This window comes from Bacillus rossius, chromosome 10, assembly GCF_032445375.1.
Source record: "Bacillus rossius redtenbacheri isolate Brsri chromosome 10, Brsri_v3, whole genome shotgun sequence".
NCBI lineage: Eukaryota > Metazoa > Arthropoda > Insecta > Phasmatodea > Bacillidae > Bacillus > Bacillus rossius.
The window spans coordinates 26,860,096-26,875,903 of NC_086337.1; the positions used below are offsets into that span (position 1 = coordinate 26,860,096).

The following is a 15,808-nucleotide window of genomic DNA, read 5'->3' on the forward strand; positions in this document are numbered from 1 at the left end:
ATATATATAAATTATAACACGTTACGTATTTTAACTACTTTATTGAAACCATTGAATATTTAGCAGCACAAATGCAGGTGCATTTAAACCACTTCTACGTAATACCGACTTTGAAATCATTTTCTTGAAAGAAAACCACCTGACTGCACTATATATTCTCCTTTCCCCGAGAGCTAGGGGTGGCTGCGGCCCCTTCCCCCCCCCCCCACCCAAATTGTCAACGGCCATAGGTGCCCTTGTGAGGGGAAAAGGGGAGGAAAGAATCACTTTGCTCGCTCTTTGCCTCCAGTTTCTTTCTATTATTGTTGATAGTAACGATTTTTTTTTAGGATTTGGGAGGGAAGGGTGTGAGAAGGGCCCCGAAAACAGTCTCCCGAGCAAAACCCATCCGCTCGTGGCAGCACCCGCTACGTTACCTCGCTTGCGGGAATCTTGGGTTCGACTCCCGCGGGGATCAGAGTGATTCGTCGCCCCGACAAACACTTCTTCCTGACCCATCCTTCCGTTTCCTGTAACCTGCAACCCCGCGTGGAAGAGAGCCCAAGGTTCGCCCTGTGTCTATTCTGGTTTTACCTGGGCCCAACCTGTCTCTAGTTATAGTCTTAAGAGTTAAGTCATGGCATCAATCGCTGCCATGGCTGGCCAATCCCCTCCTAGCACACGATGCATTCGACCCTCTCCCTGCATGGCTAATTCCAGCATGACTAGGCGTATAGAGGCGCACTTAGTCTTCCCTGCATATATACCTCCCCAAATACACTTAGTTTTAATTTAGGTTAAGGAAAAAAAAATACACTCACGCCGGTACGATGACCCGAATTCGAGTGGCCTCACTTCTCGAGGCGCGGTCTCGCCCGCCGAATTGGTGATTTCATTTTCCGTCTTTACTTTGTGAGTTTATTCCGATATTTCTCGTGCGCTTGTGTTTGGGTACACAAATATTCTCACCAGATATTTACAAAAAAAAAAAAAAAAAAAAAAAAAAAAAAAAAAAAAAAAAAAAAAAAAAAAAAACGTTATTTTTCGAGTAGTATACGATGTCACGCAAGAGGTCGTGATAAACTAAGGACAATTTTGCGACTTCATGCCGCTGTTACGTGACAATGGGGAAGATCATAAAAAAAAATGCAAGAGCGCTACGGTGATACAAGTAATAGGACAAGCCCTCAAATAACAAGATAATGAAACAGCCTGCCCGGACGCACATGCGGTGAGCAGAGCTTCAGAAAAAGAAAGCCACGTGTTTCTAAAACTCCTCTAGATATCCGAGTGGCGTCTATTTACGGAAAGCAATTGAGAATGTGTTGAGAGCGGATGGGTAGTTAGTTTTTTTTTTTAAACTGAAATTTTTAAGTGTGAAAGTAGCTAAAATGGGTGTTTTCAGAGTAATATTTAGGCATGGAACTCCCGGTAGAGATTCTTGGAAGCACTGAAGGGAGTTTGCATCGCAGCTTTAACTTCATATACATGTTACGTTTACCCAGGGGCGCAACAACTAAATTTCCAAAAGGGGGGGGGGGGGGGCAATATACCTTTTTATAAAGAATCATCGATCCCCCCTATTTAAGCGGGGGGTCCGGGGTACCCTCCCCCGGGATAATTTGTATTTCAAGGTGGAAAATGGTGCTATTTAATTAGTTTTTATTATCTAAAAATTGATTACACGGCACTTTGTTTGCCCCCGTTTGCCCCCACTTCAAGGTTTCAGAAGGGGGGGGGGGAAATACAGTTGCCCCCCCCCCCCCCCCCCTGTTGAGGCACCCCTGCGTTTACCGCTGAGATCCCGTAGTTGCACGACGAGAGGACTGCCGGGAAGCCTACAACTCAACGTAGTTTCGGTTCCCTGCAAGAATTTCCGAAGATTTTCCGAAGTTTTGCGTTTTGGTAATAACGCCACTTCAGCCGCTAAATCAGAAAAGTTTCCAATGAAAACAAGCATGTTGTGACTGACCTAACCTAACCTAACCCTTCGATTTTTTTTTAAATTTCAATATTTGAGAGAAATCCGAAGTTGCACGAACGTGGCAGGGAACCGAAACTACGCGAGTTGTAGGCTTCCCAGGACTGCCGCGGGAACGCTGGCGGTGGTACTCACTCCTGACGTAGCGGCGCGCGGCGGTGCTGGCGGGCAAGGGGCGGTGTATCTCGCGGAAGGAGGCTCCCCTGGCGGAGAACACGACGCTGTCGGACGACATGGCGGCTGGAGGCTCGTGGAAGGTCTGCGGTGCGCCGCGCGACCCCGGCCCCTCTGCGGGACACGACACGTGGGTGTACCTGCCCGGCCGAGGTCGGGTGACGTCCGCCCCGTCCGTCTCCACCACAGTCTGAGGGGGACGTGTTGGACGGTAAACGGCTTACAATTTACTCCATCACTAGAGACCGGAAAAATACGCGGATTCATTTCGCGATAGGCTAGAATTCAAATAGTTGTACCTCAGTGCTGCCTCTGCTATTGGCTCACAACTCACCTGGATGACTCTGCGCCAATGAGAAAAAAACTCAACTGAAGCAGCATCAAATCACAGACTGCTACGTTGGATTTTTTTTTCCTAACCTAAATTAAATCTAAGTGTGTTGGGGAGGGTTCCGGGTTAGGGAGGGAGACTAAGTGCGTCTCAGGCCGAAGCCCATACGCTCTAATCATGCAGGGTATTAGCCATGCAGGAGGGGTAGAATGCATCGTGTGCTAGGAGGGGGATTGGCCAGCAATGGCAGCGATTGGCGCCATGACTAACTCCCCTCACTGACTATACTAGACTAAAACTAGATAAGTTGGGCCCCAGGTAAAACCTGCATAGACACAGGGAAAACCCTGGGCTCTGACATGCGGGATGCAAAATTTCATGCATTAGTATCAAGCAGGAGGCTTACGGGAAAACAGAAGGATGGATCTGGAAGAAGAGTTGGACAGAGTAGAAAAGAGTCTACCATGCGGGGGGGTTGGGGGCTTGGACATTGCTGTCCGCATTGTTTTGGGTGGCACTGGTTGTTTCGGGGGCGAATTTAGTCGTTTCCCGCCAGGCTGCTAGCCAGCCCACTTAATATTACGAAGAAGGAAATTTTAGTTAATTTATTAGCTACGTTGGGACGTCTCACAAGACAACAGCCAATGAGTGGGTGACATTTGAATGAGTGTACGTAGAACTATAAAGTTCATGCTACAGGTCATTGAACCCGCGAATTTTTCAGGTTCCTATCCATCAGACATATCTGGACAGATAACCTTCAAATATGTTTTAAGTCATGTAATGCTATCAAAAGTTTGAGCTATCTCAAAATTTTCGTTTTTTCCCCCCCTCTGAATTTTGAAATAATTCACAGTGCTAGATGGAATTTTTTGAACTTGTTATTGTTTTTGTGCATTTAAAAAATGTTGAACATGAATAAATTTCGTTATATAATTAAATTTAAATTTGTTTTTTTTTGTGACGGAAACAAAATTTTATTTTCACGCATAATTTTTTTTTTTCGCGTACCTCATTCATATTAACATTATTTTAGTTATTTAACTTATTTAACCTATTTAACCTCTTTAATCGGCCATGTTGAGACGGAAACTGGTGGTTTTCCCGTTTTAGTTAGGCACGATTTTGTTTGGCCGATCGCATCCAATATCCAAATTATTTTAGAATCCTCCATATATGCGAAATATTTGATGTAAACTCAAGTCATCCAACTTTCAAACATGGCTGCGCTAGTGACGTTTAAGGTGACGTCATAACCATCGAAATTTGCCGCATTGACAATGCGAAGTGTAAGCACCTCTATCGTTGAACAGGAGTAAGAAACCATCTCTAGCTGCGAGCAGCTGGTCGCTCTGTGACGTCACGGGCCGTGCTCTTATATGGTCGCTTCAGGGAGAACGTGTATTCTGCAGCTCCACTCGCAACCAGCCGCGCACGTTTTAAAAGGCAGCGCTACACACGGCCCAACATTCACCGAACCCCAGTTCAGTTCCCGAACATGTCCGAAGCTTGTCGCTTGCTCGTGCAACTTCGCGGTCGGAATAGTAACAACATAAACCTTGACTCGTCAATATATCGGAAGGGGTGGTACGTCAGAGATTAATAAGACAATTTTCTATATATATAAAAAAAAAAAAAAAAAAAAAAAAAACCACCAACGCGTATAGCATAGTGCTCTCATAAATCTTTGGCCAAGTACCTATTCTCTGTCCTTTTCGTGTCAGAAACGTTTTACAACAATGTTCCTCGAAAACGTTGCATTAAGAATCGGTCTTGAAGTTTTACTCTCATCGGGCCCAAAGAGGTTTCACTTCAAGAATACTTTTTTGTTATAGGCGTAACATACTGCGGACCAAGGAGATAACCTCCGCAGGACGTACACATAGTGTAACTTGTATCAGTCAAGCGCCTAGTTTGAAAGTTTGTTTGTTTTCTTCCTTCTTTAGTTTTTAAGTGGTGCTGGAAGCCAGCGGGTGGTGAGTGTAGCCACCCACAACACAACCAGGGAGAACCACATATGTGTACATATTAACATATGAAAGCGCACCACGCGTCCAAGTGCTCAACCCCTCCCCACCACTTAGAATTATTTTCTACTCGGACCAACTCTTCATCCGTATACCATCCTCTTGTCCTGTGATCTACGCTGCGTCTGTGCCCAGAGTTTCCCCCGTGTCTATGCAGGTTTTACATAAGCCCAAAATAACATCGTTTTAATATTCATTTCAGATAGGGGATGTAAGATATGGCTTCGATCGCAGCCGTGGCTGGCCAATCCCCGGACAAAGCACACGATGCATGCGACCATCTCCCTGCATGGCTAAACCTAGACGCTTCCTATAAAAGTGACGCTTATTTTTAGTTACGTCTGAGAAATATATATAATATAATATTTACATATATATATATATAATATTTACATTTTGTGAGGATTCACGATTTTAGTATATTATTTAAATGTTCCTGGTCCAATTCAACGAACCTTTTATTTTAGTTACGATCACATGTACATACTGTGACGAATAATACTCGTGAGAGTATTATTTAAAATACGTTCTTGACAACTTTTACAACGGCAAAAAAAAAAATTGTAATCGCTCTAACGCAGACTGTTTGGGCGTCTGACTCGGAGCTGGTGAATCTTGGGTTTCCACACCTGGCAGGCGCGCAGAACTAACCTACGCGCAGCCAGAACAGGTTGCGACGCCTACTGGCGAACCGCAGGCGTGCAGCAGTTTGTCTATACTCGGTCCGCCGCTGGACCAAGTCTCTCGGAAAACAAGTTTGTTGCACTCGTGGAGTGAACATTGTTTTCTTGCGGAGTCCATCTCGACCAGTCCAGTCCAGCCCCGTCACGCTGTGCCAAAGCTCCGTGGCTATGTCTGGGAGGCCCAATCCATTCTCCGGGCTCATCAGCCAATCATCATCCTCCAAGTTAATGGAGATAGAGAACGAGTTTAGGCTAAATAGGCAGAGAACGAGTTTAGGCTTAATAGGCTTCTTAACACTGGGCCATGATAAACGTGACTGTGTAAGCGAAACGTGTTTTTTTCCTTCTCTTTTTAGACAATGGTAAAATCCTGTACATATTTTTTAATGTTTGGTGTATACAGATTTTTTTCTAGTGAAAATAAAATGAAACAGGCCTAATGAGTATTACAGCAGTTTTGATGTAGCCCAGGGGCGCAACAACAGGGGGGGGGGCAAGGGTATTTTGCCCACCCCCCCTTCTAATTTTTAGATAATAAAACTGCTTAAATAGCACCATTTTCCACCTTGAAATACAAATTACCCCGGGGGAGGACCCCCAGACCCCCTGCTTCAATAGGGGGGATTGATGATTCTTTATAAAAAGGTATATTGCCCCCCTTTTGGAAATATAGTTGTTGCGCCCCTGATGTAGCCTACAGGTTAAATTATGTGTCTATGATTACTAACTGCAAGAAAATAGGTCCGTTTCTTTTCTTGGGATGTATCACTGATGCATTTCATAGACACCGTAACTGTATGCCACAAAAGTTATCTCCTACACAGCTTTAACTCACATTCTGCCTCTAACAGGGTGAATAGTATGTATTGGTCGGTACTGGCCGCAGTCAGAGTGAGGACCAGGAGTCTACCATTTTGGAATCTGACTTCACGGCATCCATCTTGGATGACCTTGACCTCGGTGGCCATCTTGGATGATGTCACAATCACAATTTTAGATTCTGCTATCTTGGAATCCAGTGCCCCACTCTAGATTGTTGCACTTTTCGTTACAGTGACATTGACACCGGCCGCCATCTTGGGTACCTAACATAATGTTTACCATTTTTATTTCTGCTTTTTTTTTCTAAGAGTGTGCCAGCGTCACTCTGTCTCATGCATCTAAGGTGAATGCTCCAATATCTACCAATGTTGTTATGACCTTGATAGATATATTAAAATTCTTTTTTTTTTTACATAATACATTGGAAGCATGGTGATTTAAACCATGACACCTCCGACCCCTGATATGAAAAACATACGCCTTTGACCACATGACCATAGAAATATAACTAGGCTGAGATATAAATAAGGTGTGTATATATGTATGTATATATTATATGTGTGTGTATAACAAATATTCGGTATTGTGATTTTTTCATTATGAAGGGATAATAGCAACACCTGTTGGAGGATGAGCCGATATCTTTCTACTCAATTCTTGCTAATAGGCGCACTGGTGTTGCATAATGCACACATTGCTTGCTAGAGGGCACTGCCGCCATCTTTTTTTTCAATATATACTAGGAGTGCTAAAGTCACGTAGTGCACCAATCATCTACTAAAGTGCAGTGCCACCATCTTGGTTTATTTTATACCAGCGAGAGTGCAGTAATATTTAATATCAGACCATCAGAGCACCCATCCTGTTGACTTTTCAAGATAATTTTTAATGCTTGGGTTTACCTGATATGACAAAAAATTGCAAGCCCTATTAATTTAATTAATACAAAACCTTCAAAGTTATGTTTATGCACTGATCATGTTTATAGTTAAGACCACTGTGTTTTTTACAGTTTTTATATGTTACATCTTAGCTCTCTTTATACGGCATTTAGTAGGAGTAATTCGTGAATGGAACGTAAATGTAAAACTATGGTGCTGCCATCTGTGGCAGATAGCATAAATCAAAGTTCACAAAGCCAAAGGGAAACTTTAAGTATTAACTGTTTAGTTAATTTTAACATGATGGGCAGTATTTTAATAAAATTCCTTGTCAAAAATCAGATCCTAAGCCACGGTTTCGTATTTTTTCAAGTCTTTTCACTTTTATTGGAGAAGTTGCATTATATAGTTTAAAATTTTGGTCTGCAAATCAAATGATTTGATAGTCAATGAAGCTGCTCTGGCAATGAATTCTAGTGGCGGATGCCGAAACTACTTGAGATTCGCGTCCAGAAAAGTAGGTTGTTGAAAACACAATTTGCGTATATATTTATCACGCTCAGATTATTTAAAAAATTCTGCATTATATTTTGTGTCTGAGTTTCATATTATGAGTGTATTTGCAACCCGAAAACACATGAATTAGCTCTGGTGAGTTCCTACTGAAAGACTCGCTCATATGTTTTTATTTATTTGTGGGGATTTTAAAAGCTGCACATTAAATAATATAAAGGGGACACACACACACACACACACACACACTTTTAACTGCTGAAAAGTTTTTTTTTGTCTGTGCTAAACATCTTTGGCAGGTGAAAATTTGCGATGGGGAATGCACTTATGTTAGTGAAGAAGACTTTCAGGATAAATCTTAGCTAGCATAATAATAAAAGTTTCAAAACAGCTGAGCTGACATGAATGTCCACTATTATTAGATATACTGTTGCTAGGACCAAACAGCAGGTAACTTGGGCAGCTACCTGCCAAAATATTTGGCTCTGACAATTGTAATTTATGTTAGCTTGATACAATTGTAATTTATGTTAGCTTGATACAATTGTAATTTATGTTAGGTTGATACAATTGTAATTTATGTTAGCTTGATACAATTGTAATTTATGTTAGTTTGATACGAAGTTTACATTAATTTTACATGTTTAATGAAAGTATCATATTCCCCTAACTCCATCCTTCCTCCCCTCTCACTAGATCTGCTATAGAGGAAATATGCAGTAAATTATTTAAGCTTCATTTTTCTTCTTAAGTCTAGGAATGAACACAAATATTGGGAGGAGAAATTATTTTAGGCAAACACAAAAGGCAAACACAAAATTGTGATTCACAAAATTTATTTTTGAAAAACATTTTTTAACGCATTGACAGTGATCATTTACGCGATGTCTCACTTCTTGAATGACAAGACTGTCTTCTTGATGATGTCGGCGCACTCTCGCAGCTGTGGCTCCGTGATCACCAGCGGAGGAGCTAGCCTGATGATGTGTCCGTGTGTCGGTTTGGCCAGCAAGCCGTTGTCTTTCAGCTTCACGCACACTTCCCACGCATCCACACCTGGAACACGGCGTCAGCACCAGTGATTGAGTCCCGACAAGACCAAAATGCTAATGGAGCAGTGTCAGAATGTGGGTTCACTGTAACTTCAACTATGTTCCATAGCCTTCCATTTCGTTCTTCAACTTTAGTAATATGTATTCAAAAACTTTAATTTTTTGTGTTTCGTGCTGTCTGTTTTAGATTATTGGTAAAACATCACTTTTAAGTTACTAAATTGAAAAGTTACTCTAAGATACCATTTACTGTTGTAAATGTTTGGCAGACTGAAATGTGCTGGATGGTTTTACAAACACACTGGAAAAGCTTATACCAATAATGTTTAACTGCTGATTTAACCAGTACAGGAGCCGGGATATTATGGGAAAATATTCAGTCTGTCACTATGCATAACCATTTTTATGATACCGTAAGTTACACTATAACTTACATTAAAAGATGTGATGAACATCTTATAGATAACAGCCAAGTAACAATAAATATAAAATAGCTAAAATATAATATATACATTAAAATTATCCTGGCTAACTAAGTATTTCAAGACTATAATATCACTGACAAGATTATTATTATTTCTTATTTCTTATCCTACTTGGCAGACATGTTTGGCACACTGCGGCATTCTCATTCCATCAAGTTTTGATCGTGAACCAGGTTAAGGCATACAAGTGAACTCTCCTAAAAATCCTTTATTATTTAATTCATTGAAGTTATTAGTACACCAACATGACGTGGATCAAGCAGAACATACAAGGCTCAATTCCTGGCACTGAAATTCACACATCAAGGAGTAGAAGTCGACCGTGCTAATGTACAATCAAACTGTTGGAGACTTGGTGTTTTTGTTGGTCATTTTACCAGCCCGTTTGTGTCCAGTGCAAACTGTTAATACACCCCTGGCATCCTTTTGATGCACCACCCGGCATCTGTTGATGCACACCGTTGATGCACACGGTTGCCACTGACGTGGTGTGTAGCAAGAAGTAAATGCTGTAATTGCACCTGGTGGTATAACCAAGCGCTGCAGGCATCTCGCAGCATACTCGTTCGCCTCATGGCTCACACGTTTGTTCTTTCAGCATACTCGCAACTTGCTATTGCTTCACCTATGCCTGAGCTGGGGGATAACTAGCATAATTCAATTTTTAAGTGACTTTTGCTCTGCCAGCGCTTTTACCCCCCGAGTGGCGCTTAGAGGTACTGAAGTTCCGTCACCGTCTAGTTCACCCACGCTACTTATACTAGCCCGCTCTAGGTACATACAGTGCCAACAACTTTAAAGTCCAGTTTGAGAATTACTCATAAATAAAATTAATGTAATAATTTGCATAACTTACTTATTAACTGCTACACGAAAGGTAAACAATAATTAAGTTGACCAGGGCCAGACGGACTCAAGGCAATGTAGAATGAAACGAAATATCAACTACGTTTCTGCTCTCGACGCATCAACACTAGAGACCCGGAAAATTCGCGGGTTCAATGACCTCCAGGATAAGACTCCAATATCCTCTACACACTCGGACAAATGCCAACTGTTCATTGGCTGCTGACTTGCGAGTCGTCTCGACTGGGTGGCCTGTGTGATTCGACGCTTCTACGAGTGAGGGTCTCTAATTGGCCCTCAGTCGTCCAGATTAACGGTGGACCAATGACAGAAGTGGCACTAAGGTATAATTATTTGAATTTTTAGCAGAACACGGAACGAACCCGCGAATTTTCCCGGGGTCTCTAACCCGTCACCTTTGTCGATGACGATGGCATTGAGGAGGCCCTTGCCCCTCGTGACGGGGACGATGTCCTTGGGCAGGGTGTCCAGCTCGGAGCGGAGGATCTGCCCCAGCCGCTCGGCGTTGTCGGCCAGCCGCTCCTCCTGCAGCACCTGCAGCGCTGCCAGGGCCACCCGGCTGCCCAGCGGGTTGCCCCCGAACGTCGAGCCGTGCTCGCCCGGTCGCAGGCACAGCATCACGTCGTCGTTAGCGAGCACCGCGGACACCTGCGACCGCAAAGAGTACGTAGCTGCCGACCTCCGACCGTCTCGCAGCGTCGATGAGTCCGACATAAAAGACAGCTATTGAAGTGCAAAATAATCACTGTTCCGCCCAGCCACGTACGAACATAGCTACTAACCTACAACCGTAATGTAGTGTTGACAAGTCCAAGCTGACAGACAGGTACGGTAGTGCCATGTGAACACTGTACCTTCCAGCCAGAGTTAACACTGCACGGTTAGACATGGAGGCTGATAGTGTCTCAGTGCTTGTCATCACCAAAAACCAGTGGGCTTCACTCCCCTGTGGTGCGAGGTGGTACATAACAGTTGAAAAGACATTAAAGAGGAACCGGGTGCAAATCCTTGTCTTGAGTTCTATCTCCCGTCGTTTCATGAAACCACTCAGGCAAGTGCTGGGATTGTTTACAATTGCCCAGTGGTTCTCAAAGTGTGCACTAGGGTGCACTGGTGAGCCCTGGAAGATTTCTGGCTGCGCCATGTGTACAGAGATATCTCTAGATATAAAAATAAATAGATTTATTCTATTGTACCAGTTTACTACAGATATACAGCTCTTTCGGTTAAAAAAATTTTATGTGTTATTTGATTTGACTCTGCAGGTTTTGCTCCAACATAAACCAAAAAAAATCAAAGTGGGTACATATGGTTTCTAATAAAGCTACCAATGCATTTTTTTCTGATCTTGAAATACTTCAGTTAATTAATTTTTTTAGTTTGATAAAACTATATTTCTTAGAATAACTACTAATTTTTTTCTGTTTTTGAATTAGTTTGGTCCAGATGAACTCTAACATGGATGCACAAAAATATCTGGTTTCAGATATGACAGAGAGGACAGTAGAAGAATTTTAATCAGGCACCTTTGTTACTGCCATGTTGGATTAACGATTTTGCTGGATTATCGTACGTCAATATACAAGTTTTAATGGCAATACCAAACAAATATTAAAACAGGGTAATGATCTTTTAAACATGATAAAATTAGATATGCCTAGATGATGGAGAAATGATGATAAAGGTGTAATGCAAGTACCTTGGGTGCATTCAATAATCTCTACCAGATGTTTCATGTTTCATGCCTAAAAATTTTCCTGAAAACATGCATTTAGCCATTTTCACTCTTCTAAAAATACAGTTTAAAAATTAAATAGTAAATACGGAAACAGAACTAACTATCCACCCTCCGTACACAGACACCACTCTGGTAGTAGCGGGGGCAGTTTCCCTGAAGCTCTGCACACCGGGTGGGTGCGACTCCCTGGGGAACAAGGCGGAGGGGACTCACGGGAACGGTGCCCCCGGAGAGCGCCTTCCCCAGCACCAGCACGTCGGGCCGCACGCCCTCGTGGTCGACGCACAGCAGCCTGCCCGTGCGGCACAGCCCCGTCTGGACCTCGTCGGCGATCCACAGCACGCCGTGCTCCGTGCACAGCCGGCGCACCGCCCGCAGGTAGCCGTCGTCTGGCACCACCACCCCCGCCTCGCCCTGGATCGGCTCCACCATGAACGCGCACACCGTCGGGTCCGCGAGCGCCTCCTGACACACACGTCTCCCAGATAACATGGCTCGCACCTCGTACTGTTTTACAGAAATATAAACAATGGAGATTTTAAAGATTGATACACACACATATACATACGTATATATACATACATATAAATAATGACGATTTTAAAGAGAATTTTTAATGGCTTAATATATACATTAAATCTATAGTTCACAATAATATGGTTCACAGTGAGCAAGTCTTATTATTATCTAAAAGTTTTAAAGTTCCAAAATCCCCCGCTTCACAACTGAGTAATAAACGAAACAAAAAAAAAGTATTATAGGAGGTAAACAGCTTTGTGAAACACTAACAAAAAGCGTGTGCCCCTAAGTAAAAACAAAGCTAATTACGGGCTTTTTAAGGAAATGAACGGGAGCAAGGGCACAACTCTCGACCTGGATGGTTGTGTGCGTCAGATTGTGAGGCCTTTGTGCTAGGCATCGATCATCTCTTATTTGAGTTTAGTTTGTTGGCAGCTAGGCTTCTGCAAATGTATTTTTTTTTCTTTTGATTATTCACGAATATGAAAATTTTTTGAATAAAATTTTAACATACAGTGAATTTTTTTTTTACATTTCATAGGAGTTCAAAAAAATTAGACTCAAAATACAGTAAAATAAAAAATAAAGGAATATACATGAAACCATGATAGAGGTGTAGAAAAATGGGAATTAAAAACTCAGGAAAGCCATTAAGTAACTTTTTAAGTTCGAAAGTTGTTTTGTTGACCTGGTTATATACATAACATAAAGTATTATTTGTAATCAGCGATTATTTGTTAAATATAAAAATGTGTGAATATTGTTTCAGAAAATGAATTGAAAATAGAGGTTACTCTCAAACTGTTACATTTATTTTAAATATTTTTTTTTTTTTTTTTGTGGATGAGTCCTACATGGTTTAGACCTATGTATTGGTACCAAATTAAAAAAAATTTTATATTCTTTTTGAAACTTTGAATCACATATCAAATCACTCATGAATATCAAAAATAAAATATTTCACGGATATAGAGTATATTTTTAAAACATTCATAAACTCATATTAGCAGTGTTTTCTTGAAGACTACCTCCAGGGTAGCCTCGCAGAGCAACAACCCTGCTGCTTATTCATTGACCACTGGTGACATAACCCCCTGAACACTTGCCACCACATATTCTCTGCAGGCTAGAGCATGGCTCCTTACCTTTTCTATGCTAGCTGGCGCTAGAGATGTTAGTTTACCGGTAAAGTATTTTTGGGGAAATTTTTTTGTGTTTTACTGTTATAGAAAAGCACACACATAAACCACATCAATGTTTTCATACAAACAGAACCAAATAAAACATACATTGTGTCTTTCTTTACCAACTAATGGCCCACTTAACAAGTAAAGTTGAGTAGGACCCATGCTACCCTCTATCAACTGATAGGAACAAAAAAAAACTGTTGTCTAAACACTACCAATCTGCAGAAAATAAATTATGGTACAACGTTTATAAAACTTAAATTATGTAAATCTATGTTGGTAATGGCACACTTTCAGTGTCATCTCAACCTAACATCAGTAATCCTGTATTCCACCGAGGCGTAGGAGTCAATATCACATTTAGATGTCGCCTATTATTTTCACTCATTTAATGCTTAAAGTATCTGCACACAGAAAATCAATGCACGTTATCTTTTTCATTTATAGTTTAAAGCAAACATTATAAATTGTTCACCGTAATGCAGGACGCCGCTAACTGAAAAACGAAGATGCAAACACCGAGACGGATGGTCGGTACGTAGCTCAAAAGTGATAAGCCTCGCAGAAACAAACATTCACACACACAGCATTTCTGGTCGAGAGATGCAACCACACTGCTGATATAACTGAGGTCACCACTGGAAGGTGGGTTAGTGGCAGGGTCTACTATCGATTCTGCAGCACCTCGACTGTAAGTCGATTCTTTGTCAAGTTGCAGCCGGGTGCATTACCTCGACATACTATGCCCCACCACCACTGGGTGTTTCACATGCAATGGCAGCAGATGAACACTCATTGGCACAGCAACACATCATAACAGACAGTGTACCAAAAAGGACATCAAGGGTTGGAGTCAACATATATTTATATATTTATTTTAAGCACATAGTCAAGTCATGCACATACATCCTAATACTCACTTCAAGAGCAGGTATGTTGTTGTACGGAATAACAGAAAATCCTGGCATGAACGGACCGAACCCGTCGTAGGTTGTGGGCTCAGATGAAGTCGAAACAGCGGCTAAAGTCCTCCCCCAAAAGTTGTTCTCAGCAAACACAATCTTGGCCTGGTTTTTGGGGATTTTTTTTTTCAGGTACCCCCACTTCCTGGCCAACTTGCAAGCTGTTTCGCCACCCTCCACACCTGAAATCAAGAAACATACCAAAACTAAGCGCTAGATGGTTTGCTTTGCAAAAAAATACTGTATGAATGCTAAGCTTAAACTCAGAAACATTATTATATTAATAAAAGATCAACCATGAAGTGGGTGTCTGTTCCAAAATTGAAGTTAATCTGGTAAACAATTAGTTAGCAAAACAAACCTTAGCTGTGTAAAGGCTAATGCTAAAAGTTGGTTTGTTTGCTTGAAAGAAACATTTTTTTTCTTAAATGGAATAGGAAAGAGGTGGGTCATTCTCATGTTGATTTCAAGTTTATAATAGGGCTGTCAAGAGAAATTAAGGACCTGGGGCAAATAATCTTGTCTGGCCCCCTCCCCAACATTGATGTACAATTTTTCAAACCACAGAATTTATATATATATATATATATATATATATATATATATATATATATATATATATATATATATATATATATATATATATATATATATATAAAAAAAACTAAAAGTTACCATGGCCATAACTGTTAACGTGATCTGGGAAAATTTGCATGACTTCTTTAGATATCCAATGAATTTTACTAGCAATAGAATTGTAATTTTTGTACTAACAGGATAAACACAAGCATAAAAAATATTTTGGAACCGTAGCGGTACTGAGGCACACAAAGTGTTCGCTTTACTTACAAGCTATCCCCATGTCATAATGTTACCTCTCTCCCACAACATGTGTGAGGGGTTGGATTTATGGGGGACGCACAACACATTAGTGTACGAAAAAAATACTACAACAATTTGGTATATGAGATACTGTACCTACGTTTTCCTGATTCAGAAGACACCTTCCGAAGGGGCCCGCCTAGTCAGGGAGGTATCTGTTAGAGGCACTGAATGATAAGCGTGATGCTCGCTGATTTTTTATAGCATGGTATCGCCTTTAAGCGCAAGGCTCAGAACTGGCACGCAGTTTTCTCATCGTGCACAGAACAACTACGAACATTATACAGCAGCGAAATGAAGATAAAGGTGTAATGTAAGGCCTTTGAGTGTTTTCAAGAATCACTTTTGTTTTTTCATGCCTGAAATTATTCTGAAAACACACATTTTAGCCATAAAAAAATTGTGGGTTAAAATAAAATATAGCGTGATGTTCAAATTGCGTGATGTTTTTAATGAAGTTCTGCACAACGCATGTGTGCCCAAGCAGGCAAAGACCTTAATCCCTTAATTGTTCCTGTTTTTATCTGATTTCCCCTGTCCACGGGAACCCTGTAGTAGTGTCTGGTTCACGGGCAATGGCGAGGGTTAGCAACCTGTGGGAATCTGCTTTCAGCTGACAGGTACATAGTCGAGAGGGCGTTGTCTAGAGCCTCGGCTGTAGGCATCCGAAAACCCAGGCCTGCGAACTTCCAAAATTTCCATCAGATGTTTTATTTATTTTAAAC

The 15,808-nt window shown here is 41.4% G+C and overlaps 3 protein-coding genes across 4 annotated transcripts in view; 1 reads left to right on the forward strand and 2 right to left on the reverse strand.

Annotated features, from left to right (window-relative positions):
• LOC134535881 (uncharacterized) overlaps positions 1-2,201 on the reverse strand; it is a 125,868-nt gene extending 123,667 nt beyond the window's left edge. The window contains exon 1 of the mRNA XM_063375227.1: positions 2,096-2,201. Coding sequence (XP_063231297.1) covers positions 2,096-2,195 — 100 coding nt within the window. The 5' untranslated portion in view covers positions 2,196-2,201. The remainder of the gene's footprint in view (positions 1-2,095) is intronic.
• LOC134535882 (U11/U12 small nuclear ribonucleoprotein 25 kDa protein-like) overlaps positions 1-15,808 on the forward strand; it is a 160,924-nt gene that overhangs the window by 96,352 nt on the left and 48,764 nt on the right. The window lies entirely within an intron of this gene.
• LOC134535878 (ornithine aminotransferase, mitochondrial) overlaps positions 8,211-15,808 on the reverse strand; it is a 37,752-nt gene continuing 30,154 nt past the window's right edge. For both annotated transcript variants that reach the window (XM_063375222.1, XM_063375223.1), the window contains exons 5-8: positions 14,160-14,383; positions 11,747-11,998; positions 10,191-10,443; positions 8,211-8,447 (exon numbers count right to left, since the gene is read on the reverse strand). In XM_063375222.1, the coding sequence (XP_063231292.1) occupies positions 8,281-8,447; positions 10,191-10,443; positions 11,747-11,998; positions 14,160-14,383 (896 nt within the window). In that variant the 3' untranslated portion in view covers positions 8,211-8,280. The remainder of the gene's footprint in view (positions 8,448-10,190; positions 10,444-11,746; positions 11,999-14,159; positions 14,384-15,808) is intronic.